General features: G+C 36.2%; 1 protein-coding gene across 5 annotated transcripts in view; it reads right to left on the bottom strand.

The window, feature by feature from the left end:
* Positions 1-23,371, bottom strand: part of Carpa (Carbonic anhydrase-related protein A) — a 232,892-nt gene that overhangs the window by 43,944 nt on the left and 165,577 nt on the right. For all 5 annotated transcript variants that reach the window (XM_072016303.1, XM_072016304.1, XM_072016301.1 and 2 more), the window contains exon 4: positions 10,968-11,159. In XM_072016303.1, the coding sequence (XP_071872404.1) occupies positions 10,968-11,159 (192 nt within the window). The remainder of the gene's footprint in view (positions 1-10,967; positions 11,160-23,371) is intronic.

Genomic DNA, 23,371 nt, shown 5'->3' with positions numbered 1-23,371 from the left:
AATGAAAAATAAAAAATAATGGAAAAAACAAACAAACTCCAATTGTACAAATTGTTTGTCTCTCGATAAGTTCAGATAACTGCGGTTCTACTGTAAATTTTTGTTTTGCTATTTTACCATATTGTTAATTCTGACTCAGATTATAATTGTTCTTTACCAGTTATATTTTAAATAGATACAGATTGATAAATAAATCCACGTTTTATACTTACTTATACTTAGTCATAATTTGATTCATTCACGTTTAACGTTAGTTGTTAAAAGCTATAATTAATATTACAACTTCTTTCTGTCATAAGCTACAAAGAATTAAAATATGATGTTTCTTGAATTATAAAATATCAGCTGTGAATAGAAATATATATACGATGGCTATTATTTCCATGCAAATTTTTAATCGAAAAGTTCCTCTTTGGATAAGTCTCGCTAGATTGATTGATAATGTTCCGAAATGTTGTATAGTAGGTATCGATGTCGATGAATTTCGAAGATCGACAATCGCAGAATATTTACATGCGGATATATATCATATTATAACTGTGTATGTCAATACCAGTATATCGTAAAAAGAACTGTTCACAGACAGAGTTTGTTCACAGACGGATTTCGAAATTCTATGTGTGTACAACGGACTCATAAATCTTGTAAAACTTTAAACGGATATAGTTTATGAATACAGTGAATTTACAATAAAATATACAGCCGTTTTACAATCGTTTTAGAACTAAAGAGCCAAATGAATTAAACGAATCAAAATTATTCCATCTACTTTATATATAATACGTATGTTTGAAATAACGAACTAAGAGAAACGAATGGAAATGAAAAAAATCGATCAAAACACTTTGAAATATTCGTTTTATAAGAATATATTTATTTAAGTTTTCTTTATTTCCGTTAAAATGGAAACGAAAACAAATGTAGATACGAACTACCGTCGCGAAAAATGTGAAAACATTACGAGAATCTGCAAAAAGCGAGGTGTTCTGCATACGTGGATTCTGTATGTACCGTCGAACGTTATCGAATGTTGCGAAAACGCTCGAAATGTTTGCAGAGGCACGAATGTACTGGATGATATTCACCCGTGCAAAATACACGATTCGATATCAACCATGCATTCGATCTTTCGTCGTTGTTGGTACGATAAATTGTCTCACTTTCTTTCTGATAATCTGTCGAGATTTGCTGTATTTTCTCCGTCTTGTTACAACGAATATTATTTTATGAGAGAATAAATTCTAAAGGAACAATTTATCGAGTAGTATAAATTTGTATTATATTTTTCTAACTAGTGTCAGAAAGGATTTTTGTTCTCTAATTTAGTTTTGAGCTAATTTTATTGAAAGGAAGAAAGCACGCGTATCTCTACAGAGGTTTTCTAGATAGAAGAAATCCTGTGGTCTGAGAATTTTTGAGATCGTAAAATAATCACCTTAACAATTCTAATAACTTCAGAACTTGCGCAACTCTCCTACAACACTAATCTAACACTAAAAATGAAAATAGTGCAAACTCTAGTAAAGAATTTGCCAACTTTGATAACATCGAAATTGTTAAATTCCCGAATTCTCCAAAAATCCACCAACTAACTTCGCAATTCGAGTAATCTGAAAGTTTCTCTAGCTGCACAACTTCTCCTCAAACAGTTCCCAGAACTATTTCCCCCCGATACAGAAGTAATAGAGAGATTTCAAAAATTCCTTCTCGCTACTAGCATAGTGGATCAATTTTTCCAAAGTTTAGAGTAGGAACGAATCTCGTCGTGTTTCTCTATTCTACGATGGAAACAAACAGACAATGGCTGCTGCATGGTGTAACGTTCGTAGAATGATAATGAAAGAACGATTAGGATGATCCCTGGCGCACATTTCTTTTTTTTTTTTTTCAATTCCAATCGACGAGCTTTTGATCGAACCGTTCGCGATTTAAAGCAAACAGAGACGGTAATCGGTCTAACCGATACAAACGGGACACGTCTGTATGGGCATCAACCGCAGCTACGGCCAATTTGTACGAGACTGTAAACAAGAACGGCACAAAGCAAATTCCGTGCACCGGATACTACGAATACCGGGAAATGATACAGCACCGATCATGCTGATAACTTGAGCGAAAATTACCGTCTCACCAGATATATCGTTTAATGAGAACATACAAACGTGTACCAGGTATTTTTCTTAAATACTGTTAACATAATTTATATACGAGTGAAAATAGAAAAAAGAATGTTATATCATCATCCTAATCATTAAAACTTTTAACCGTACGATAATACAAAAAGTACAGCTACCGATAATAAAACTGAGAGATGAGCCATTCTTCAAGAAACTATAAGTCGAAAATGTGGAACAATTTTTTTTTTTTTTTTTTTTTTGCTTATGAGCCTTCAGTCTAGGGAAAGACGATTTTGAAAATTTGCTCGTACACATATGCTAACCCAAAGTTTTAACTTCACACTGTACATTAATCTAAGTGCATTATGAATTACTTAGGTCTTGTGGAACTTTTCATACCTAAATACCTAACGTAAATCCTGTAAATCGAAAAATTCCTCAAAGTCTGCTCTCTAGGAATTTCTCAAATAATCAAATATTATTTCATAATCGTCGAAATAATTCAATTTAATTCAAGTATACCTTTGAATAATTTTTAATGGATATTATCCTTCGTTATGAAACGTCGTTGTATATGTAGAGTGTATCCACAAAGTGATCAAAAGTAAAGAACAGATTACGAGATAAAATGTAATAGATAGAGGGTCAAAGAGCGAGGTGGAGATAACAGAACGGGTTAACCGGGTTTATTGGGACGCTATGGGGACGAAGAGGTGGGATCGCTTTGCTCTATGAGAACCGGAACCAGGTTAGAGCTCAAGTTATAATCTCAGAATTTCGTGATAGAGTATATAGTACGTCCGCCTGCGGCGAGAATGTCTGTTAACGTATTTACGAAATCCGTCTTTGCTGATTTAATCGTCAAACGGCCATTTACTTTCGTCCTCGGATGCGGCAAATGAAAGTAGTTTCAATTTCAATTTAAATCGCTTTATCATTAAAATCTTCTTCAAACAACTGTAACTACGATTTAATTCACGATGTTACAGAAATATCCAGCTTAACATTTTCTCCCTTCGTACGAAGTTTTATATCGTAAATTTTTATTTAAAATTGAAAAACCAATTTACGATTGTATATTAAAGATGCTAGTCCTTTCTGTATGTAGAATTAGGGACAACGAATTTGAATATTTCATTAAAACGAATGTTTAATTCGTGAAAAAGAATTTTTCAACCGAAAACAGAATTTCTCTACCTACAAAATTACCGCCTTTGTTAGATATCAACGATGTTTCGTTAACTATGGTTCGTTTAAACAAAAATGTTATTTCAATTATTTACTATATAATCTATTTATTATGAGAATATATAATAAATAAGTATACAACAATAATATTAGTTCGATTAAACTTTAACTTTTACTATTACCTGTCCATATCCTTATTTTTGTCCCCAACTGTATACGAAACCATGTGGTACAAAAATATCGAAGCAAATCCGTGCGAGACAGCGTCGTGTCGTCTTGCCCGTCGAAAAACGGAAATAGGAGAATACAGCGTGAGGAACGGAGACAGCGAGAAGAAGCACGGGTCACGGAGAAGGGCGAAGGGTCTGCTTGAAAGGGCTGGCAGGAGGACAAGGGGATTCCCAGAGCCACGGCACTCGAGCGAGTCTGAACCATTACCGGCATGTTTGAGCGACGAGCCGCTTTGATGCCGAAAGCCTACTCGAGAAGGAGCTGATGGAGTGGCTCGAGTGGCTCCTCGAATGGTCCCTCCTTGTCTCAGCACCTGAACCGGATGTCCACACAGGCGTTCCCGGTTTGAGAGTCACGAATTTATGGCCGGCGTGCTAGACTGAATTAGCCTAGCGCATCGTATTGTCGATTAATTATTGATCCGACTCGTTAGATAGATGGATGGTTTAGACGATGATGATACCGAGTTAAAGATTTTTAAGACTGATTTTCATAAGTTTTGGAATTTTTTACAGAGTGTTTTTAGCAAATATTTAATACGATCTCTTTTGTGGTGCTGATGAAGTAAGAAGAAATATTTGAAGAAATGAGTGGGCACCAAAAGTATTTGTAGATAGGATTATTTTTCAACGAAGAAACGTTTTATAGGTTTTTACGTTTCATTTTCATTTTTGTAATTATATGAAAATGCTGTTAAGTCAAACAAAGTTTAATATTCTTGGGCATAATTAATTAGTATGTAAATATTAACGAAAATGATCTATTATATAACAATGAAGAAGCAAATTGAAACTTCCACGATCGGATTCAGCCTTTCGAAAATGTCAGCTTTCTATCTCTATTAGAACGTCAACGAGCCAGAATGTCGAAAGATAGACGCATCATTCATTCCTTTTTTCTCGGTCGTTTACGAATTCGAACGGCAATCGATTTGCGTGCAGATATGCACAGAGTCCCGGTCGAATAAAAATGGAAATCGCGGAGGCAGTTTACGCCGGGAATCAATGCAATCCCTTTCCAGATTAAAATTTTATTTGCAATTAAACGACGATGGACCAGCTGTGTTTGCCGTCGCAATGATCTACCTTTCTGATAAAACGAGAAACAACAAACGTAAAATGAAATAAAAAAACATACAGAAAAAAGAAAAGCACATACGACTGGAACAGGTCATGAAGCATGTAGTAGTCGATTCATTCGACTTTGTTTCTCGTGATTATTAAAAACAATCAGTGATTCGTTGAGACTGAAGAATCGCGTGTAACTAAATAAATAATTGCGACACGAAGAATCGGAGGGCTCTTAATAGAACTGTAAAATCGGCCTGTCCTTGTTCCCATTGCTAAATGAATCTACGTGAATATTTTTGAGAACACGCACGTCGAACAGTTACGAATAATAGCTAATGTAAAAGGTAGCTCGGGAACAAGAGTAATTTTTAATCATAATTGCCTTGCGGCTAGCATGATCTTCCGCTATTATTATTGAACGTAATTACTACTACTTTTCAATATATTAGTTCCGGCCATTAGTGTTTCAAGGTCTCTTCTATTTCCTTAATAAATGGTTTCGTGAGTTTGTTCTTTGTTCGAAGTTGTTTTACGATTTCTTTAATTCTTTTATATATAGATAAAAACGTTAAAATCTTTATCTTTAACACTGTCTTCAGCATTATAATATTCTATCATATTAGATAGCCTATTTATAACATTTACATTAATTATTACCGTACAGTTTTTTGCTTGCTGTATCATGATAATTATTGTAGGATAAAAGTTGTACGAAAAATACTACTATAATCGAAAGAGCTAATTAAAATATGTAGAAAAAATGAGGGAGCGTGGAAGTACGTATATAGATCAATGTTTGTAGATGGTAGCTTTGGAATTATTATGCCAGACCACGCATCCAGTTATGATATGTACTCTCACTGATAGTTAATGATTCAAGCCTGACTCTTGCCACTGGAATTGTTAATGATTCAATATTTATTGACTCGCACTGACCGTGATTCATTGATATATGCTAAGCTGCATCGTTGTAAAATTTATCGCGGAACGTTTATTTATGTCAACGGAAGCAGTCTGGCCGTTTATGATTGATTTGTGCTACTGAGCGCACAGTTGACTTATACTACTGGGAGTAAAAGAACCGTTCATATAATATGTATGCAATACAGGAATATGATTATATTCAAGAATCCTGGGATTCAAAATATACAATTGGAAAATTAATTCATTCGAATATGTAGCTTTCAAGATTAGTATCAATTTCTCAACGTCAAAAGTAACAAAACTCATAATGTTACATGAAATTAGTTTCATGTAATTTCCGCGGAATTTCAATTACAGCTAACGTTGATACGTTTAAAGAGCGTGATATATTGACACTCAGATTGATAAATTTAAATCGAAATTATTACGAGTTATCCTATATTTAGAAAATCATGTTTAAAACGAGAATATATGAGGATTCCATTTAGAATTTCGAAGAATTTCCTGCTTTTGTACCAAAATTAATATTCCTTCCCACATTTCTTTTCCTACAGAACGAATTACACTTTTCTTACATATTTAAAGTACTTATGAATACGAAATTACATCATGCTTTTAAGAAATCTTAATTAAGTATTCTTTACTCTCCTTAGTTAATCTACATGTTCATAACCTTTTCACAGGAGAAGGAAATTATTTCTCCCAGCAATTAAAGTCACGTGTATGCACAAAATGAAAATACGTTTCCATTTCTGAAGTTCTATTTAGACAACAATGGGAAACATAATATTCAATTCTATTAAACGTTAATTTCATAAAATATGTACGATATTGCTACAAGAAATAAATTAATCCATTAAATTTGTCCTTTGCACGATTACAATAATAATATTATTGAATTTTCAAAGATGCAACTTACAAATTATCAACACTCTAATAATTTTCTTGCGTAATAGCATCAAGTTTAACAATGAAACAAATATGAGCTCTGCAGAAAATTTTGCGAATTATAAATCGTTCAAATCTTAAAATTATAAAATAGAAGTTTACAACTTATAACTTTTGACTTGGCAATTCATTAAGATTATTAGTAGATAAATTATTAGAGGTTCCTGCTGAGGATTAAACGTTTTGACAATTCCCTAATAATTTTTCAGGTTAACTTGAGTTTCCCCAAGTGTCTTAATACTTATGAATGGGAATATACACAGCCGTACATACGCGTGCACAGATCTGGAAACGCGACGAGTTGAGGATTTATCATTCAGCGCAGTGGTAGTTCGCCAGTTCATTCGTCAGCGAGAGTTACACGGTCGGAGCGGCGGAAAACAGGTCGGAAAAAGCGCGAAAGAAGGACGCGGTGAAAATGGATGCGGCTGCGGGCCACAAGCACGGCCGCTGATTGCGCCGCGTCCCGCTCGCACCTGCTCGCGTGTGGATTTCGGATTTGCTGCGTGCAAACACGCAGCGTTCCCGCTGAATTATGTGCTCGATTAACCTCGAATCGATTTCAACCGCGTCGCAGCCGCGTTGATTCGAAAATAATTGTTTTCCGGCTTATGATCCATTCGGGGAACTTCTTTCTGTGTGGTTTGACGTCGTTTGATTCGGTTTGTTCATGTCAAATGTGGGAATTCTAAGATGTAATTTGATTTACATCGATAATGAAAGAGTTAGTTGCAAGTTCGAATTACGTTTGAAGAGGTATGGACGAGTGTAAGATGGTTTGAAGAATAGTTGAAGTGGAAAATGCTTTGTTACTACTTCTTTTTATTTTTTTGGTGATTCAGCAAGATAGTGTTGTAATATTGGTGTTGACATTTCTTTGATTTTCATATGTGTTTTTGTATTTAATAATAGAAAGATTGGTTGAATTGTTTTAACCCATTAATAAAACTGATCATTTTTATCAACGAGTATACTCATTCGCAAACTTTTGGCTTGTGAAAGAAGATGGATGGTTTTCTGCGTTTTATTTAAAATAGTAATAAATTATTTGTATAAGATACAACAAAAGTATGCCTAAGAGGAATAAAGGAAAAAGAAAGAAGAAATTACCATTGATTACTTATGTTAAACGAATGTTGTTTCGTATGGTATAAATGAATTCGTTAGTGAATACAATGAATGACGGAGATAAAGTGTTATCAAATTTTTGGATATTTGCATGGATATTATTTGGATATTTCCATTTGATCACGCGGCGCTGTATTTACTTTCGTTGGAATTTTATCGAGAATCCGATATTGATTTCATCGAAATAGGTAGTGAGACGCGAAATATCAATCGGTAGAATACTGTGTGCGCATATTAATACTGCTCCGTATTTATATCATCTCTACAATTTTAGGATAGCATCGAATGAGATAATTACTGGTTTTTAAAAATACCCATCGTATGATATTTTAAGTGCTACAAGTTGGTTTCTCAAAAACCAATGAAGTTATTTAATTTTTTTTTTTCTTTAATTAAATGGTTCTGAGTGCGAGACGATCTTTTCTCCTTCGTTTTTTCAAGATGGATCTTTGTCATTCAAATAATTTTCTTTCTACTTTCGTTCTTGTATTATTGAAAGCAAAATCAACTGACATCTGTCACGTTATCATTGTCCGCTCGTTACTTTGTTTTATTTTTTTTTAAATTCTACTTAACAGTTTAACACGTTCATCGTCCAGCGTGATTCGGCTAAGTTTCCTGCGGAGCCCAAATTCGACCGCCGCTACGCAGAACGTAAATAGAGCGACAAGCAGGAATTCATCGTTTATCGCCTTCGATTCATTGTTTATCGCCTTTGATTCATTGTTTATCCCCTTCGATTCATTGTCTATCCCCTTCGATTCATTGTTTATCGCCTTCGATTCATTATAAAGAAAAGATTATTTATTTCTGAAATGGAGAAAGCGATAGCTATCAAGCTAGAGTATTCCGAGGGATCTCATGGCAGATATCTCAGATCTTTCATTTAGTCGAGAAGCATACTTGTGAGATGTACGTCAGTGATTTTTTCCTCCTCAAAATGTTCAGTAAACAGCGTAAAAATATATTCGAAAGTGAGGAGAGTAGTGATGACGGAGTCTATAACTATTTTTTGAAGTACCCAAAATCATCCCAAATGTGTTTGGAATGTTTTAACGAATACCATACGATATAGGATAATGTAATATATTATCCAGAATATAAATTAATAAAAAGTGTGATATAATGTGTTTTTAGTATTTTTATGTTGTATACCCTATATATAATATCATATATTTAATTAACTCGAACAAGAAGAGCATCACCGTCCTTTGATGACGAGGCCCCCACGAAAGTATACACGTTGCATAGGTATGTGCGACGTGGCGATGAACGTGTTAAAAAAATAATATATGTGTAATTCGTGTTTTGTGATGTAAAACAGTGTATGTGGTGGAATAATGTATAATGTGTTGCATTATTGGAAATTTCTCAATAAAAAAAATATTATCATTCTCGATGTATCAGTAAAGAACGAACTTAATTTTAATAACAACCGAACAAAATTATATGGAAAATATATGTCTACGAGTAAAATATCAAATACATTAACTCCTCTAACATCACAGCCTAATTTAGAAGTCCAAGGTGACTCCCAGGAAAATTAACTTTTATATTTTTCCGCCACGGGGAACAAAATCGTGGAAACGAGCGTGTTGCCTTCTACACTAATTAAAATCGAGAAGTCGTGGAGGACGGGCAACGTAGCTCGACGATATTCTTTCGCGGTTCGCCGACCGTCCAGGAGAAGAGAATTGGGTCGCACGTGGAGAGGGTCTGCTTGCCGCCAGGATGAGCAGGTCGCAGTTAATTGGGTCATCGTCACGTCGCGTTTAACGAATGTTTAATTTGTCTCGTTACGAAGTCGGCTCCGTGATTAATTTCGATTAACTACGCTGTCAGGTTCCTGCGTCCTGGTTGCACCCTTAACCTTGTCCATGATTCGTTAATGACTCTCGTTACGAATTTCAGAGATCTAACTAATATTTTTTAGGCTGTTTTGTACTTTCAACCTAGTGTAGCTAGTATTTTATTTATTTAGGAGTGTTTATTTTAATATTGGAAATATGAAAATTAATAATTGGTACAAAATATGATAGTGTAATTTTAATATAATGGCGTGTTAATTAAATATGGCAATACAGCGTCGAACAGATAGAATAAAATTTGACAAAATTGGTTTATGGATTCTATTGTACATCGTTTCAATTATTTTCGTAGTACTCTCGGTGTCTACGCGTCCTGCACACTTTAATTACACTTTCTCGAACTCTAAAGTGGTCCGACCATATGTCATTTGATAATTTACTACCTCGTGTCTTTCTTCATCCCATAGCTGCGACACGCTGTGTGATTTTAAATTTCGTCAGAATGCAATTTTTAGGCAATAAGCAAGGACGACCATGGGACCAGCAACGCGTAAAAAAAAAGTGGACAGACAAAAATTGCCTACCATTTGTTCTGTTGGATCGACACAGTAAAAAAAAAAAAAAAAAAAAAGATGAAAACAGGAAACAACTGAATTTACTTTTTCAACGTTAAACTGAATGTGGGAAGAGAGACACGAAAGAGATTCGTTTCGATGATTTCGATTTCCACATTGAAACGAAGGCTCATGATAATATACAATTAAAGGCAGAGGTACTGACAGATTTTCAACGAGAACCATCAATATCGAGTCGAGAATGGTCAATATGGTCAATGTCGGTGAAAAATTCAGTGACTTTAAAATTTTTCGCTTAACGAATAATCTCCCATCGTACGTTAAATATGTTATTCCTAATTTATATTTTATTTTCGTTCGAATGAATTCCCTCTATTTTTCTATTCCATGGTTTTATTTTGTACGGAATAAAACAGTGATATTGTTTGAAATTAGATTCGTTTCGTAGCTTAAGTGATATGAAATCGTTTCTTTCTCTGCTCTGTTATTTTTTCCTGTTTCTTTTCCCAATTTCATGACCGGATTTTATCAAGTTTCACCGGACTGCAGATATTAAATTCCGCGTACGACCGAAGTCTCTGGAATTTCGACTTTTCAACCGGCGGCCATAAAATTGTTAACGAATTTCGCTACGCTTTGCGCGACATTTTTTCCCGGTTTGTCAAGTGATCATTTTTGATTTTTATCATTTCAATCGTTTTTATAAAATAGAAATAGATTTCAACGATTTTTGTGCACGAAGAATATGTGTTTGCCGGTGTAATATTTAACTACGGTTTAGGAATATAATATTCTCTCTTCTTAATTTTGTACCTTGCATATTTTAATAAATTCTTATAATCACTTTTTTATGCACAATCTTATAATTCTTCTTTTCTGGTAAGCTTTCAGCTAAATTTCACTTATAATAAATATTCTTCCAATCATTTTCGCGAAATGGAACACGCTCGCATTTAATTTCGTAAACCTTTTACTCACCTCTGCAGGAAAAGCGTAGTTGTTAATGCGATGCTCCGATCCGTAATCGTTATCCATTCCATAGTGTATGTAGATCTCCTCGAATTGATAATGATAGGCGAGTGGGCCACCTGTTATATTGACTCGCACCTTCGCTTCCCGATCCGCTCTGAATACCAGGAACTGACCGGTGTTGTATAAATGCCCGGAAACCTGAAAACGAAATCAATTCGAAATCTTACTCGTTGGCGTAATCGATCTACCATTCTATCATTAGCCAACTTGTTGTTAAAGTTCTATTTTAAACTGGATTTGTTGAGGTTATTAGATGTATGAACAAAGGAACGCGTGGATAAATTGCAAGGTAGAAAATATATTTTAATACAGAAGTGTAAATACAAAGAAGGAACATAATTTGAGCTGGTTCAGATCCGCACGCTAGCAGTGTTACCCTATGACTGAAAGCCCTGAAGCCAACGTTGTCTGTCTACTGTTTATGGTCTGCCTTCGTCCCAGTCGATGGCTTCAGTGCTTGAGAAAACTAAAAAGACCAGATGTTTTCTTAGAAGTGGTGACCACTTCAACAGGATTAAATGTGAAAAAGTCTTGTCTCGACTAGAATGGTCTTATAATGGCAATTCATTATATTTTCAATAAACATTTTAATATTCCATTTCTGAAATTCCAAATTCCAAATACGATTCAAACGAAATTAAAATAATTACAATGGAACAAAAATGGAAAAAACTAAAGCCACTGTAAACGAATCTGTATGATAAATTATCATCGTTAATTATTTATATTACGAATTTATTAAAACGCACTAGGCAGAAAATTATAGATATAATTGTAGGTATAAAGTAACATCAACGTATGCAGTTATATTCATCACGTAAAATTAACGTAACATTTCTGTAACCTAGTTGTATCTATAACGTAAAAAGGACCGATTTTATCAAGCAGGAAAAGCAAGCACGGTTCCTAGCAAATCAAAATATACTAAAACCGTTGGAAATGATAGTCGCGTTTGCCATCGATCGAAATCTCGAAAAGGAACGTTTCTTCCATCACTTTCATAACTTTACTGCCTGATAAATTTCTTGTAACTTCGATTTTCCTCCTCTCGTTTCCATATTGTCGACTGGAAACTTTCTCACTCCGCAGCCACAGTTTTCTCGCTTCGTTCCATTTGCTTTTCAACCTAAATATTTTCTACAGTTTGAAATTCGATAAATCCATTTCCACAAGGATACAGTAATTTACGTAAATTTCCATGAAAAATTCTTTACGATATTTTAACGGAAAATATAAGTATAAACGTCAAACGAGCACGTTTCCTCTTTCTTCTTGGTTTCGCGTTATAAACCGTAATTACGAATGGCGTTTTCCTTTCATCGAAACTGAATAAAAGTCGCGATGGTAACGCGATGAAAAACCGGGGGCCCGAAGAATATGCCACAGAGGAAAACACGATCCGACGCGAGATGTATAATTAAAATGGCGTAACTCCATTAAGTCCCGCACGAAACGCAATTATCCCATATTACGCGTGCCGCGCAAATCATTTTCATTTAAATCACCGCTACTCCAGGGGAAATTTTCAATCCAGCCGGCGTCCATTGAATTACTAATCGGCGATCTGCGTAAAATTTCGACCAGCTTGTAGCGGATGTGTTCTACAATTCAAGCAAGAATTAACGACCGATTAAACTGTCTTCAATAAACCTTCTTCGATCGGTTTTGTCCAGCACGCTTTAACGCCCCAAACCATTCATCATGACTCTACTAATTGTTGCATCGATAACTGCCGCTTTCTCATCATTTGTTTATTGATATCTGGTCATTATGTTTCTGTGGTACTGACATGCCATATAGAATTATTTTCCTGTGTTTACGTATTGCTTTGTTTCGTGTAACCTTTATCTGGAGACAATGATGCTTTCATATTAGGATAGCATCAGATATATGTCAAATTTATTTATTTTGTATTTATGTTAAAAATGTACGCCAAACAAGTGCATTTCCTCTTCCTGGTTTCGTGTTATAAAACCATAATTACGATTTGCGTTTACCTTTCATTAAAATTGAATAAATGTTATCAAATAATTGTTTAAATATAATTAAATAATTATATTTCTTATGATCGTGTAATTATTTGCAATAGTTTCTATAAAATAATTTTTTTGAGAATGATATAGACAATGCAAGTTGTCAGATCACGATATGAGATATACATATGTCAAATATTATTTGAGCACGCTTTGAACGGAAAGTAAAGAAATAGAAAGCTTTGTATCTGTTTCAATAAAGTCTTCTCTTTTATCAAGATCACTTGTAGACAGCGTATTGAATTCGCCATTTTCTTTGTCATTATATAGAAACAAAAATATGGTTTATTTCAAAAACATAATCTAACTTTATATAAATCTCTCTAGATTTCTAAGAAGCATAATAATAATTAATTTTCATACAAAGATATTAAAGATTTATGGAGAAAAATTACAGGATGATTATATGCAAGATAAACGAAGAATACATATGTGATACGGAGCAAAGTAGTGGAAGTAGTAACGAACCGTCTTTAGCCAGACATATTACTGTGAATTCATTATGCATGGACGTTTCATTCCGAAAATCATTTCAATAGTCCTTTTATTTCTTACGCGTGCATGTATCTTACAATTTATTACGAATAAATAACATTGTGGAATTAATGTGATCTTTCATTATAATCTTGCAAAACAATCAAAGTACGGTAAATATAATCGCTCTACATAAGCTATGTATGTATATGGTTGTTATTTTATTGAACAATTTAATTTATAATGATAAATTAATATTAATTTATAATTTATAATTTATATTAAACACATGATAAAATATTCATTAGGAAATATTAATAAAATAGTAAATATAAAGTATTAATTTATGTTAAATATTGTAATGTTCAACGTAAAAGCGTTCCATAACAAGGCTCCATAAATTTTCATTTACAAATTTAATGTCGCTTCCCTTCCAAATTATTTACCATGTAAATTCGTTTTACAATATTCATTAAAATTCTCAATAAATTATCTTCTCTTATTTATCTACCATTTCCCTTAACATTTCTCAAACTATTTACTCACCATAAACGTATTGTCGTTTCCTTTCTAAATTATTTGCTATACACATTCTACAGTTTCATTAAAAATTCTCCAATTATTTTCTACACGAATTCCTTACAATTTTTCCTGAAAATTCTCAAGCTATTTTTGCAAAAAAAAAAAAAAAAAAAAAAAAAAGAAAAAGAAAAGAAAACATATTGTCACTTCTTCCCAATGATTCTCCCGTGATTCCTAATGATAATCGTTCTTCATCGAGAGACCTTTTTTTGTCAAAACGACGTTCGGAAGAAAAGTTGTAGAAGTTACAGCTTCTATCAAGTTAGATCGCCAAGATGTTAACTGATACCACGAATACATATGCGAAACAGAGGCGAGAGGAGAAAGGGAAGAGTTCTTTGTAACGAAGTTAATGAAGCGGTCTTTTATACAGCGGCGTTACTTCGCGGTGTTTCGCAGTTTCGAAGCCGCGTACAAAGCGTTAATTTCGCGTCGGGTTCGTAAGACCGGCAGATGAGCCCTGTGCACGGTCAAGGCTTTACTAAATTTTCTCCCTCCCAAATTTCTAAATTACCTCCCACGCGACTCTATCTTGAACTCTGTGGCTCTCATCTTCGGTCTTTTCCACCACGGGAACGTTTCCCTTGCTGGCGACCTTCTAATTAGTACGCCATCAGCAAAACGAAACGTTGGTCGAATTTGTCAGATCTGTGAAATCACGTGTAATTCTCATCTCGTTCTTGTTAACAGTCGTGTGCCGAATATACATACGAGAGCTGAAACGATGGAAAATAACATAGTGGAGACTTGCGAGGCATTTCGTTTCAGTTTCATTATTCGTTATAATTCTATCGGCTCATTGGCAGACGCTCCAACTTAAACATACAGAGTAAAATAATGCTATATAAAGCCATATTAAAACCTGTTTGGATCTATAGGGTTCAACTATGGGAAACAGCGAGTAATTCCAACATAGAAATTCTCCAATGATTCCAATCAAAAACTCTAAGATCCTTAATAGATGCACCTTGATATGTTACCAACGAAACAATACATCGCGACCTTAAGATAACCACAGTCAAAGAAGAAATATTGAATAAAAGTTCAGAAACAGATATAATATAAGAGTTAACAACCACCAAAACCCATTAGTTACCCAATTACTTGACACGACGGATCAGATCCGCAGACTAAAAAGACAATATCCTTTAGATTGAAGCATTAGATTCAACTAGAATCAAACATACTATAAACTCTTATAATCCAAGTTACAATACCACGCCAAAATAATTTACTTATAATTCTCTATGAGAATTGATTGTAAATAGTCTATCAAATAAAAAAAAAAATTATTCGTTATCTACTATATAGATCAAACATAGATTCGATTCCTTTATTCATTAAGCATAATTCCATGTAGATTAAATATTCAGTTTCAGTTTCTCTACTCATTAAATGCTACTGATTAAAGTACAGATTATTTAATAAATTAGTTTCTGTTCTTTTTCCTTCTTCCAAAGAAATTTGAGACATAAATAGAAAAGTATTAACATGGACTACGTTTAGGTACAAGATAGTTCTGGATTGTGTTTAAGGTTATAATTAGATTACGGATTTTTGCGTATTCATGTGAAACGTAACGCCGCACCTTTTCGATTATTTTTAAATACCCAATAGTATCTTTCTAATGTTATACCAAGCTCGAATAAAATATGAGAAACTTCTCATTGGCACGCGTGACTTCTCGTTTCAATCTTACGTTAAACTTCCTCTTCCAACATTACAGAACGTTTTCCTTTGCTAGAACGGGAGATCGAAGTTAGATTGAAACATAAAAATCCAAAGATTACAGTAGTTTCAAAGATACAGAAGTACGTAGATTGTGTGAAACGATTTATTCAAGTCAGAGAAATGTCATATCTTTCTCTAAAATCCCCATCTCAATTAACCACGACACAGCTACGTTATACTAATTCCATAAATCAAACTTAATCGAGTGAAACGTTCTTCAAATCACGACGCGACAATTAAACACCACTAAACATAAATATTTCATAAAATACTCATCACGAAATCCCAAAGCAGGCTGCGCTGCCCGAAGGACGAACAATGTTGTTTGACAGGTTCGCGACACGAATTCAGGCTTGCACGAAATCCGGCAAGTTGGGTAGGCCAATTATCGAGGCGGCAGAAACACGGGGGTGGTCAGGGGTGATCCCCTTGATACCTTGGTAATTTCTTCGCGGCAGGGCGGCTGACGGGACAAGGAGAACGTGTTTCGGGAGCTACGAGCAAGAAAGGGCGTGAACTCGTCCCTCCACTAGCGGATAATTGATTAGGCATTTAATTGGACGGAATAGCAAGGCCAGACACTGTGCGCCGTTGTCGCCGTGCTCTCTCTCTCTCTCTCTCTCTCATACACTTACTGGTTGAGCGAAGAACCAAGGGAAGAGACGAGAGTTAGAGGTTCCGACGAAGTGCAAGACGAGGCCGGGAAGTCCATTTTCTTGTACGTCGCGAGAAGCTGAATTATAGCGTCATCAGTTAGAAATAATGAGGTAACCTCGGGGAGAAAGCAGCCGCGGACGACACGTCGGCAAAAGTCGCCGGCAGATAACTTATTATTTTGCAATAGATTTCCGCGCCTGGCCCTGGCCGAGCTCTATTCCGGCCAACTTCATACGCTGTACCCTGACTCTCTTCCACTCTCTTCCATTAAACATGTCGCCATTTCCGCTTCGTCGCGCCCCTTTTTCTTTCGCTTCGTTCCCTTCTTTAACCGGTTTATTAAGTTTCCTTCGATTGCCGATGTTTCCTTTAGTAAATTGTATTTAACGTGCGTTAGGTTTCTCTGCTATGTTCTTTCCTTACGCTTACCTTATTTCTCTTATTTTCTCAACTTCATCCCTTTCAAGAATTTACTATTAAAAACTTTATATTTTTCGCTTTCGATAATTCTGTACGCTGAATTTGTTAATGAATATACCAGTTTCTGAAAATTCGTTCTATCTCGTTGTCACTTTGACCTTGCTATAATTATGGAATTTTTAGATACACTTATTACGTATCGTCATGCGTATCAATCTAGTTTGCCTTTCAATAAACAAAGACTGCTAGTCTTGCGAGACAAATTTTCATATAAAATACGAACAAAGATATCGCACGTATTAATGACGATTCTTTCGTATCTATTTCAGATCGAAGAAGCTCTATAACGATAAAAAAGCATCAATAAATGAAAAATGATCGAAAACCATCAACCGAATATTAGAATAAAGATTCGGAATGAGAACCGGAATAAATCTTAGCTCTTCGTCGAGTCTTTTCGACTTGAGCGAATATAAATCCAAGGACGCCAAGAAGTAGCATAACTCACCCAAAAGAACATAACTCATTATCCCTCCGATGGATCTCCACCTTTCCGATTCTAATTCGCGGATAATCCTCCCCCTTTCTCCCTCTATCTTTTTCATCCCCCTTTCCATTCTCGGCAACTTCGAACTCGGATCAATGAGGCCGCCGCCGGAAGAAGACTCGCGAGAAGCAGTTCTACGAGGCCGAATCTGCACAAAGGCCGTCCCCTTGGTTCTTTCCACAAGACCTCCAAGTTCAAACCCGTCTTCACGAGCCTTTTCGACGCGTTCCACCCTTTTCCTTCACGAAGGCAACGAACGATAGAAGCAGGAAGTCGTTCAGCCGCTGAACGAACAATCGTCATCGCGAATTCTCCTGAATCGCCGTGTGGTCTCGTGGTTTTGTTCCCCGTGGCGGCGGCTGGAAAATTCACGAGACGAAGAACCGCCACCATTGCGGTATAATCTTCTTCGTTTCCTTTCGCTCGTCCGCCGGTGAACGAACTTCATCGGCGCATCGGTGATTAATGCGGCTGGCGAGTTTCTTTTAGTTGAGTTTCGAACATCAAAGGAAAGTTTCGCGCTTTCCATCGATCGAAAGGGTTCGCGGATTCACGCAGAAAGCTTTCTTCGCTCTGACGGAGCCGGAATTGTCTCGAGTGTCTCATGGGATTTTGATAGGGTGGTGGGAGGTTCTAATGTTACCTTTCCTTCTGATATCGTGCATTTTACTAGCTGCAATTTTGACCTTTCAGTAGGTTGGCGAGAAAGTTACTCGTTGAATTATTGGCTCGGAGAAGTGTGCGTTTATTCTTATCATAAAATTTGTAGATACTTTTAGCCATATGGATACTTTATTTCCATGTAGCTTGTGATGTATAAATTGTATTTAATATTGTGTTTATTTGCATTCAAACGTAATACAATTATAACATGTACAAGGAAGAAACGAGTTATACATAAAATATCAATTAATTCTTCATAAAATGTCAAATTGTAATCCAAAAAGGCGTCCATTTATTACGATGCATAGATATCATTGACAATATTTTCTTCTGTCATCTCATCTCGTAAATCTACATCTCCCACTCGATTAAATAAAATCATCCGATCAACAGAGATCCATTGTACGTAAAATCAAATCAACAGAGATTGAAAAGCTTCGCGACTATCCTCGAAAATCTGCTTAAAGCGTGGCGAAATGCAAATGTTATTTAACGATTCGTTATTTTATCGGTTTACCTGAGCATCGACAACCAAGATGGTATCGCGCCGAGTGAAAAGGAGCCAACGCGGCGCCGAGAATCCCAATTCTTATGGAACAATAGTCTGATCGCGAGTTAATTAACAACCAGCCGCTGTTTATACGACAGTTACGACGATTTATATACCGGCAACGTTTCTGGTTTCCCCTGTTAGACTAGAAAGCCAAGAGCTCCGATTATTCTCGATGGATAAAGAACGAGGAATTTCGTTCGACTCGAAGAACACTCACACGCGTATTGCCCTCGCTTGTTATGGCAATTGCTAGCTTTTTGTGCACGATACTATATACGAAAGCATTTTGTGGATGATGCTATATAGCACAGTATTTTCACTCGCATTTGCAAAATAATTGGTTTGCACATTGTTGGAATTGGAGAATATATAGAATTTGTGTAAAAGTATTAGGATTGACCATATATTAATTGGAACAATAATTGTTAAATTGCAGATATTTATACAAATTCATAGTTTTGGTATAGCTGGAATGTCTATGAATCGAGTTCCTTCTATCGAAATTCAGAGTGCTGGAAACAAGAAATGACAGAATGAAATCAAGTCTAAAACGCTATTGAATATATCGACAGGAGATATTCGCACAAAGGCGTGAGAATGATAATTAACCCTATTAACTCTGTCTCACTTCTGTGCACAGTTGATTTCGAGGAGAAAATGAAGAAGCAAGCAGAGAAACTGACGGACAAGGCCGAGTATTTGCTTGGTCGCGGATAGTTGGCGGTTTATTCGCGAACAATGGCCGTGTCGAAGGGAATTCTCTTTCGCGAGGAAAAAGTAACAATGGCACCTCTTTATTCAGAAAGCCGTTGCCCTGAGTAAACGAGCTCCAGTTCGCGAACGAACGTTTACAGAGTCACAGTATTATCTCGGCGAATACATTCAAATATTCGCTGCTACTCCGCCACGATTTCGCTTATCTGTCTGCTTACAAATGAATATCGATCGAAACGAAACGAATGTCGTGTTTCTTTCTTTTTCTATTGCGTCGGGGTGCCTTCGTATTTTGTATGGATTTGTCGTGGCTGCTATTGATAAAGTTAGAGGCCAAGAGGCGGAGGAAGTGGAGCGGGTCTGCGTAAGTTCAAACGGATACCCAGTAGAACAGCACCGCATATGGTCAGACATAAGGGGAATAGGATGGTCTCGTGTATTTCCACGCGAGCGAGTAGAATGGATCCGTGTACGGTCGGACGGGGACTGAAATAGAATAGGACAGGGCATAACCCGACGAGGATACAAAAGGATATGGATGGAGCTTTCAAATAAATTGTAAGTAACAATTCCTCCCCTCTGCCACCAAGCAGCCCGTGTTCCGGCAAATATTACGCTGTCGTGTTATCGATCATACGACTATCTTTCTGTGAAAATAGCTAAAATTGCATGCTTCCAGTGATCACGCGAGTAACGTGAGTTACAGAAATTAAGCACGGCGTAGATTTCTTACGGATTCTATTTCTGACTCGTCACTTTGATTCGTTAAATCTTTATAGGTAGAATTTTATTCGTTCACGAAGATTGTAGTTGATTGAAAATTTTTATTCGTTTCGATTTCAGTATTAAAGATCGATAACTGAAGGATTCACGATAAAAGTGATTCTTCTCTTTTTCTCGAGTTTTTAGATAATAACGCATTCTAGTCGTTGGGACAGTCTGACGATATAGTGGAATTGATACCGTAAAAATAATCTATATCTTGATTCATTGTTCAATGAAAATTAATGGATTCTATAAAAACAGTCTTTATCGCGAGCTCCACAATTTCACGATTCAATTGGATGCCGCTCAAGATTTTTAATACTCATTCGTTTGATGGCTACGTTACTGGATCAAATAAAAATAGTCATACTGCATTCGAAATGATTTTCCTATTACAAACAGAAAGTAGCGCGTTATTCAATTATCACAAAAGAGTTACACGGCTCAAAAAAGATTGAAATATACTGCTGCGTACACCGAAGCCAGTTAAAACAGCAAAAACATTTCACTGAAATATCTTGAACGTATCTTTACCCCATCCAATCTGCCCAACCAATAAACTCGCCAGTAACACCGGAACTGAAAAATACCGGTAGGAGAATCCCTATAAAACGTTCCTCTGGCCGGTTCACAAATTCCAGCTCTCGAACGCGTTTCTGCCGTCACTTCGGTTCATCGAATTTTTGTCAGGGCCGGGAAAGAGTCGAGGGTGGAAAGTCAATAAACTCTGAATTCCGTTTCTCCAACCGAACAGAAATATTTCAAAACGTTCCCGGCTAACACAACCATGTTGGGTCACATACGAAACGAGTCACGATGATCGGAAGTCCAGACGTTCGTGGCTCGTGTCCCAATCCGCGGAGAATTAGGATTCTCTTCGAATCGGTTCGGTTTCGATCGCGAAATTACGCTGTCTGACAATTTTGGGATCGCCTAGCGAACGACGAATCCAGTTGGAACTGGCGGAAACGTGCACATTGGCGAAGATCAGAACTAGGACTGCATGTAGGGTGGTTGAAGAGGGATGAAAAAGGGCAGAGGGGATGGAATCGAGAGAAAAGCACGGAGGAACCTCGGTCGAAGACGTACGTTCGACTCGGCAAGTCGGTGGTTCGGTGGTTCGCCCTATTGTTTAATTTAAGTGCCAAAGTTTAAACCAGGTTAAACGCCGTATAAATTCACGAGGTACATGAAACCACCCTTCGACTGTTCCTTCTGCCCTTCGCGTATACCTTTCGTGTCCTAGGGATAGTGGGTGTTGTAAGGGGGATTGGTGAGGATACGAAATGGACCGAGGGATGTATTTAAATAGCGCTGAAACTAGATGTGACGTCACTGCGGCTTCAGGCTCGGGTAGTTAAGGCTGACGATAGTTAAGGCTTTTACTCGGTTTTTCACTTTGCTATTCGCTATTGGATTATCCTCTGCCGACTACGGACATTTTAAGTCGTTGCTGAATCGGGAGAAGGTTTAGGTTTCCTCGGGATAAAGTTTTAAGTTTTTAAGACGAAGCGAATTGTTTTAGGAAGCTACCATGATTTTGTTTCAATTAATTGTGTTTCATATACCATCTGGAGAACAGAAGATGGGATATTGATGAATAGAAGAGACGCTTTATAATTTATAATTGTTGATACCGTATTACAGCTGGTACTGGTAATCAAATCTATAAAAAATACCAGGTTTCAGGGATTTTGTCTTGACAATTTCATAAATGTATTATGAAAGTACAAATAAATTAATTAATATGTAAATATAATGAACGCAATGGTATGACAATACTTTTTGCAGCAACTGTATCTAGGTATAAAGTATAGTAGTTTATGTTCAAATTTTCCAAACGTTACGTTGGTATACAGTATTCGGTATCCGCGGGAGATGGCAAATTATCCTTGGATTATTAATGCGACAAGTCTCGCGTGTCCGCGGAATTAATGGGCTGTTTAGAATATTAATTTCTAAGGAAGTACCGCGAAACAGGCCCAAATGGATCTGGCCTGACGCATCCCTGTAATGTAACTATTAATCTTCCAGGTAGAAACGTGCATGTGCAGTCGGGAACCGCGTGACAAAGGGCAAAACCTTGATACCCATAACTTGTCTCGGTGTATTTCGTCCTGTTCTGTTCCCACTCTGAATTACGGTTACACCAACCAAGAGATAATCGTATCGGACTGTATACGAGAGTAAATTGTTCGACAAAAATATCGATTCGAGACTTTATTTAAAAGCAGACAAATTTACTTTAGTTTACGTAAAATATGCGCGATTTGTTTTCATTGATACAGCTCGGTAAGACATTGAATGATTTTATGATTTTTCGATACACTCAATGTTTCTGATATGTATTAATGATATGCAATAACATATATATACGTATACAGTGGTGAATAAAGGTATCGTCGCACAACAATAATTTTTCTATAAAATCTTTTCCTATATAAATCTAATAGAAAATGTACGAAGTGAAATGTCTTTCCCTTAAAGGCACGAGTTGTATTATAATTGAGAATGGTACGACGTATATTAACCCTTAACTACTATTATGAGGTGTTACAATATCGCAAACGTCGTAAACACTGGCATAATTTCCCTTTCAAGTAGCATGTGACACTAAATGTCTCAGTTATCTCGAATAACATCGAGCCTTCTAATGATACGATATGACTGTTAATGGGAATTTGGATTACAATTGTTCTATTCGAGTATTTCAAAGTTTCACCAAGAATTAGCTTTATAGTAAGTAGGCTGTTTCTCCAAGTTAGAAGTCGAATAAAACTCTAACACAGTTGCTAAAGTTCTAAAAGACTTCCAAGGCTAATGTTTATACAACATTCCGCAATATCTTAGTATCCTACACTGGCAATTAATAATTCGCCCCTGACAGTATGAAAATTTCCGAAACCATGTTACTTAAAAAAAAACAATAACTTTCGTCTCAGTAATCCAAACTTTATTTCGCATTAGTATTCACGATACAATTCCACACGCAATTCGAAATCCGCAGAACTCTTGAAACAGTAGTCTCAGAAAAATCTACGCAATATTTAGAAGTTCTTGGTTGCGACTTCGTTGTCGAAGGGTCGAACGAAATTTCTCGTGGAATTTCCAGGAGCAACGTTTCATCTTTATGCAGAGTGTTTCGGTAGGTTGAAGAGTCCGAGGGGGATGGGTGGTTTGCGAGGGGTTGGCACGAAAAGAAACGCGCATA

The sequence above is a fragment of the Bombus fervidus genome, chromosome 14 (assembly GCF_041682495.2).
Source record: "Bombus fervidus isolate BK054 chromosome 14, iyBomFerv1, whole genome shotgun sequence".
Classification (NCBI taxonomy): Eukaryota; Metazoa; Arthropoda; class Insecta; order Hymenoptera; family Apidae; genus Bombus; species Bombus fervidus.
Note: the sequence above shows the minus strand (reverse complement) of the source record. Positions and strands in the feature narration are given on the sequence as shown.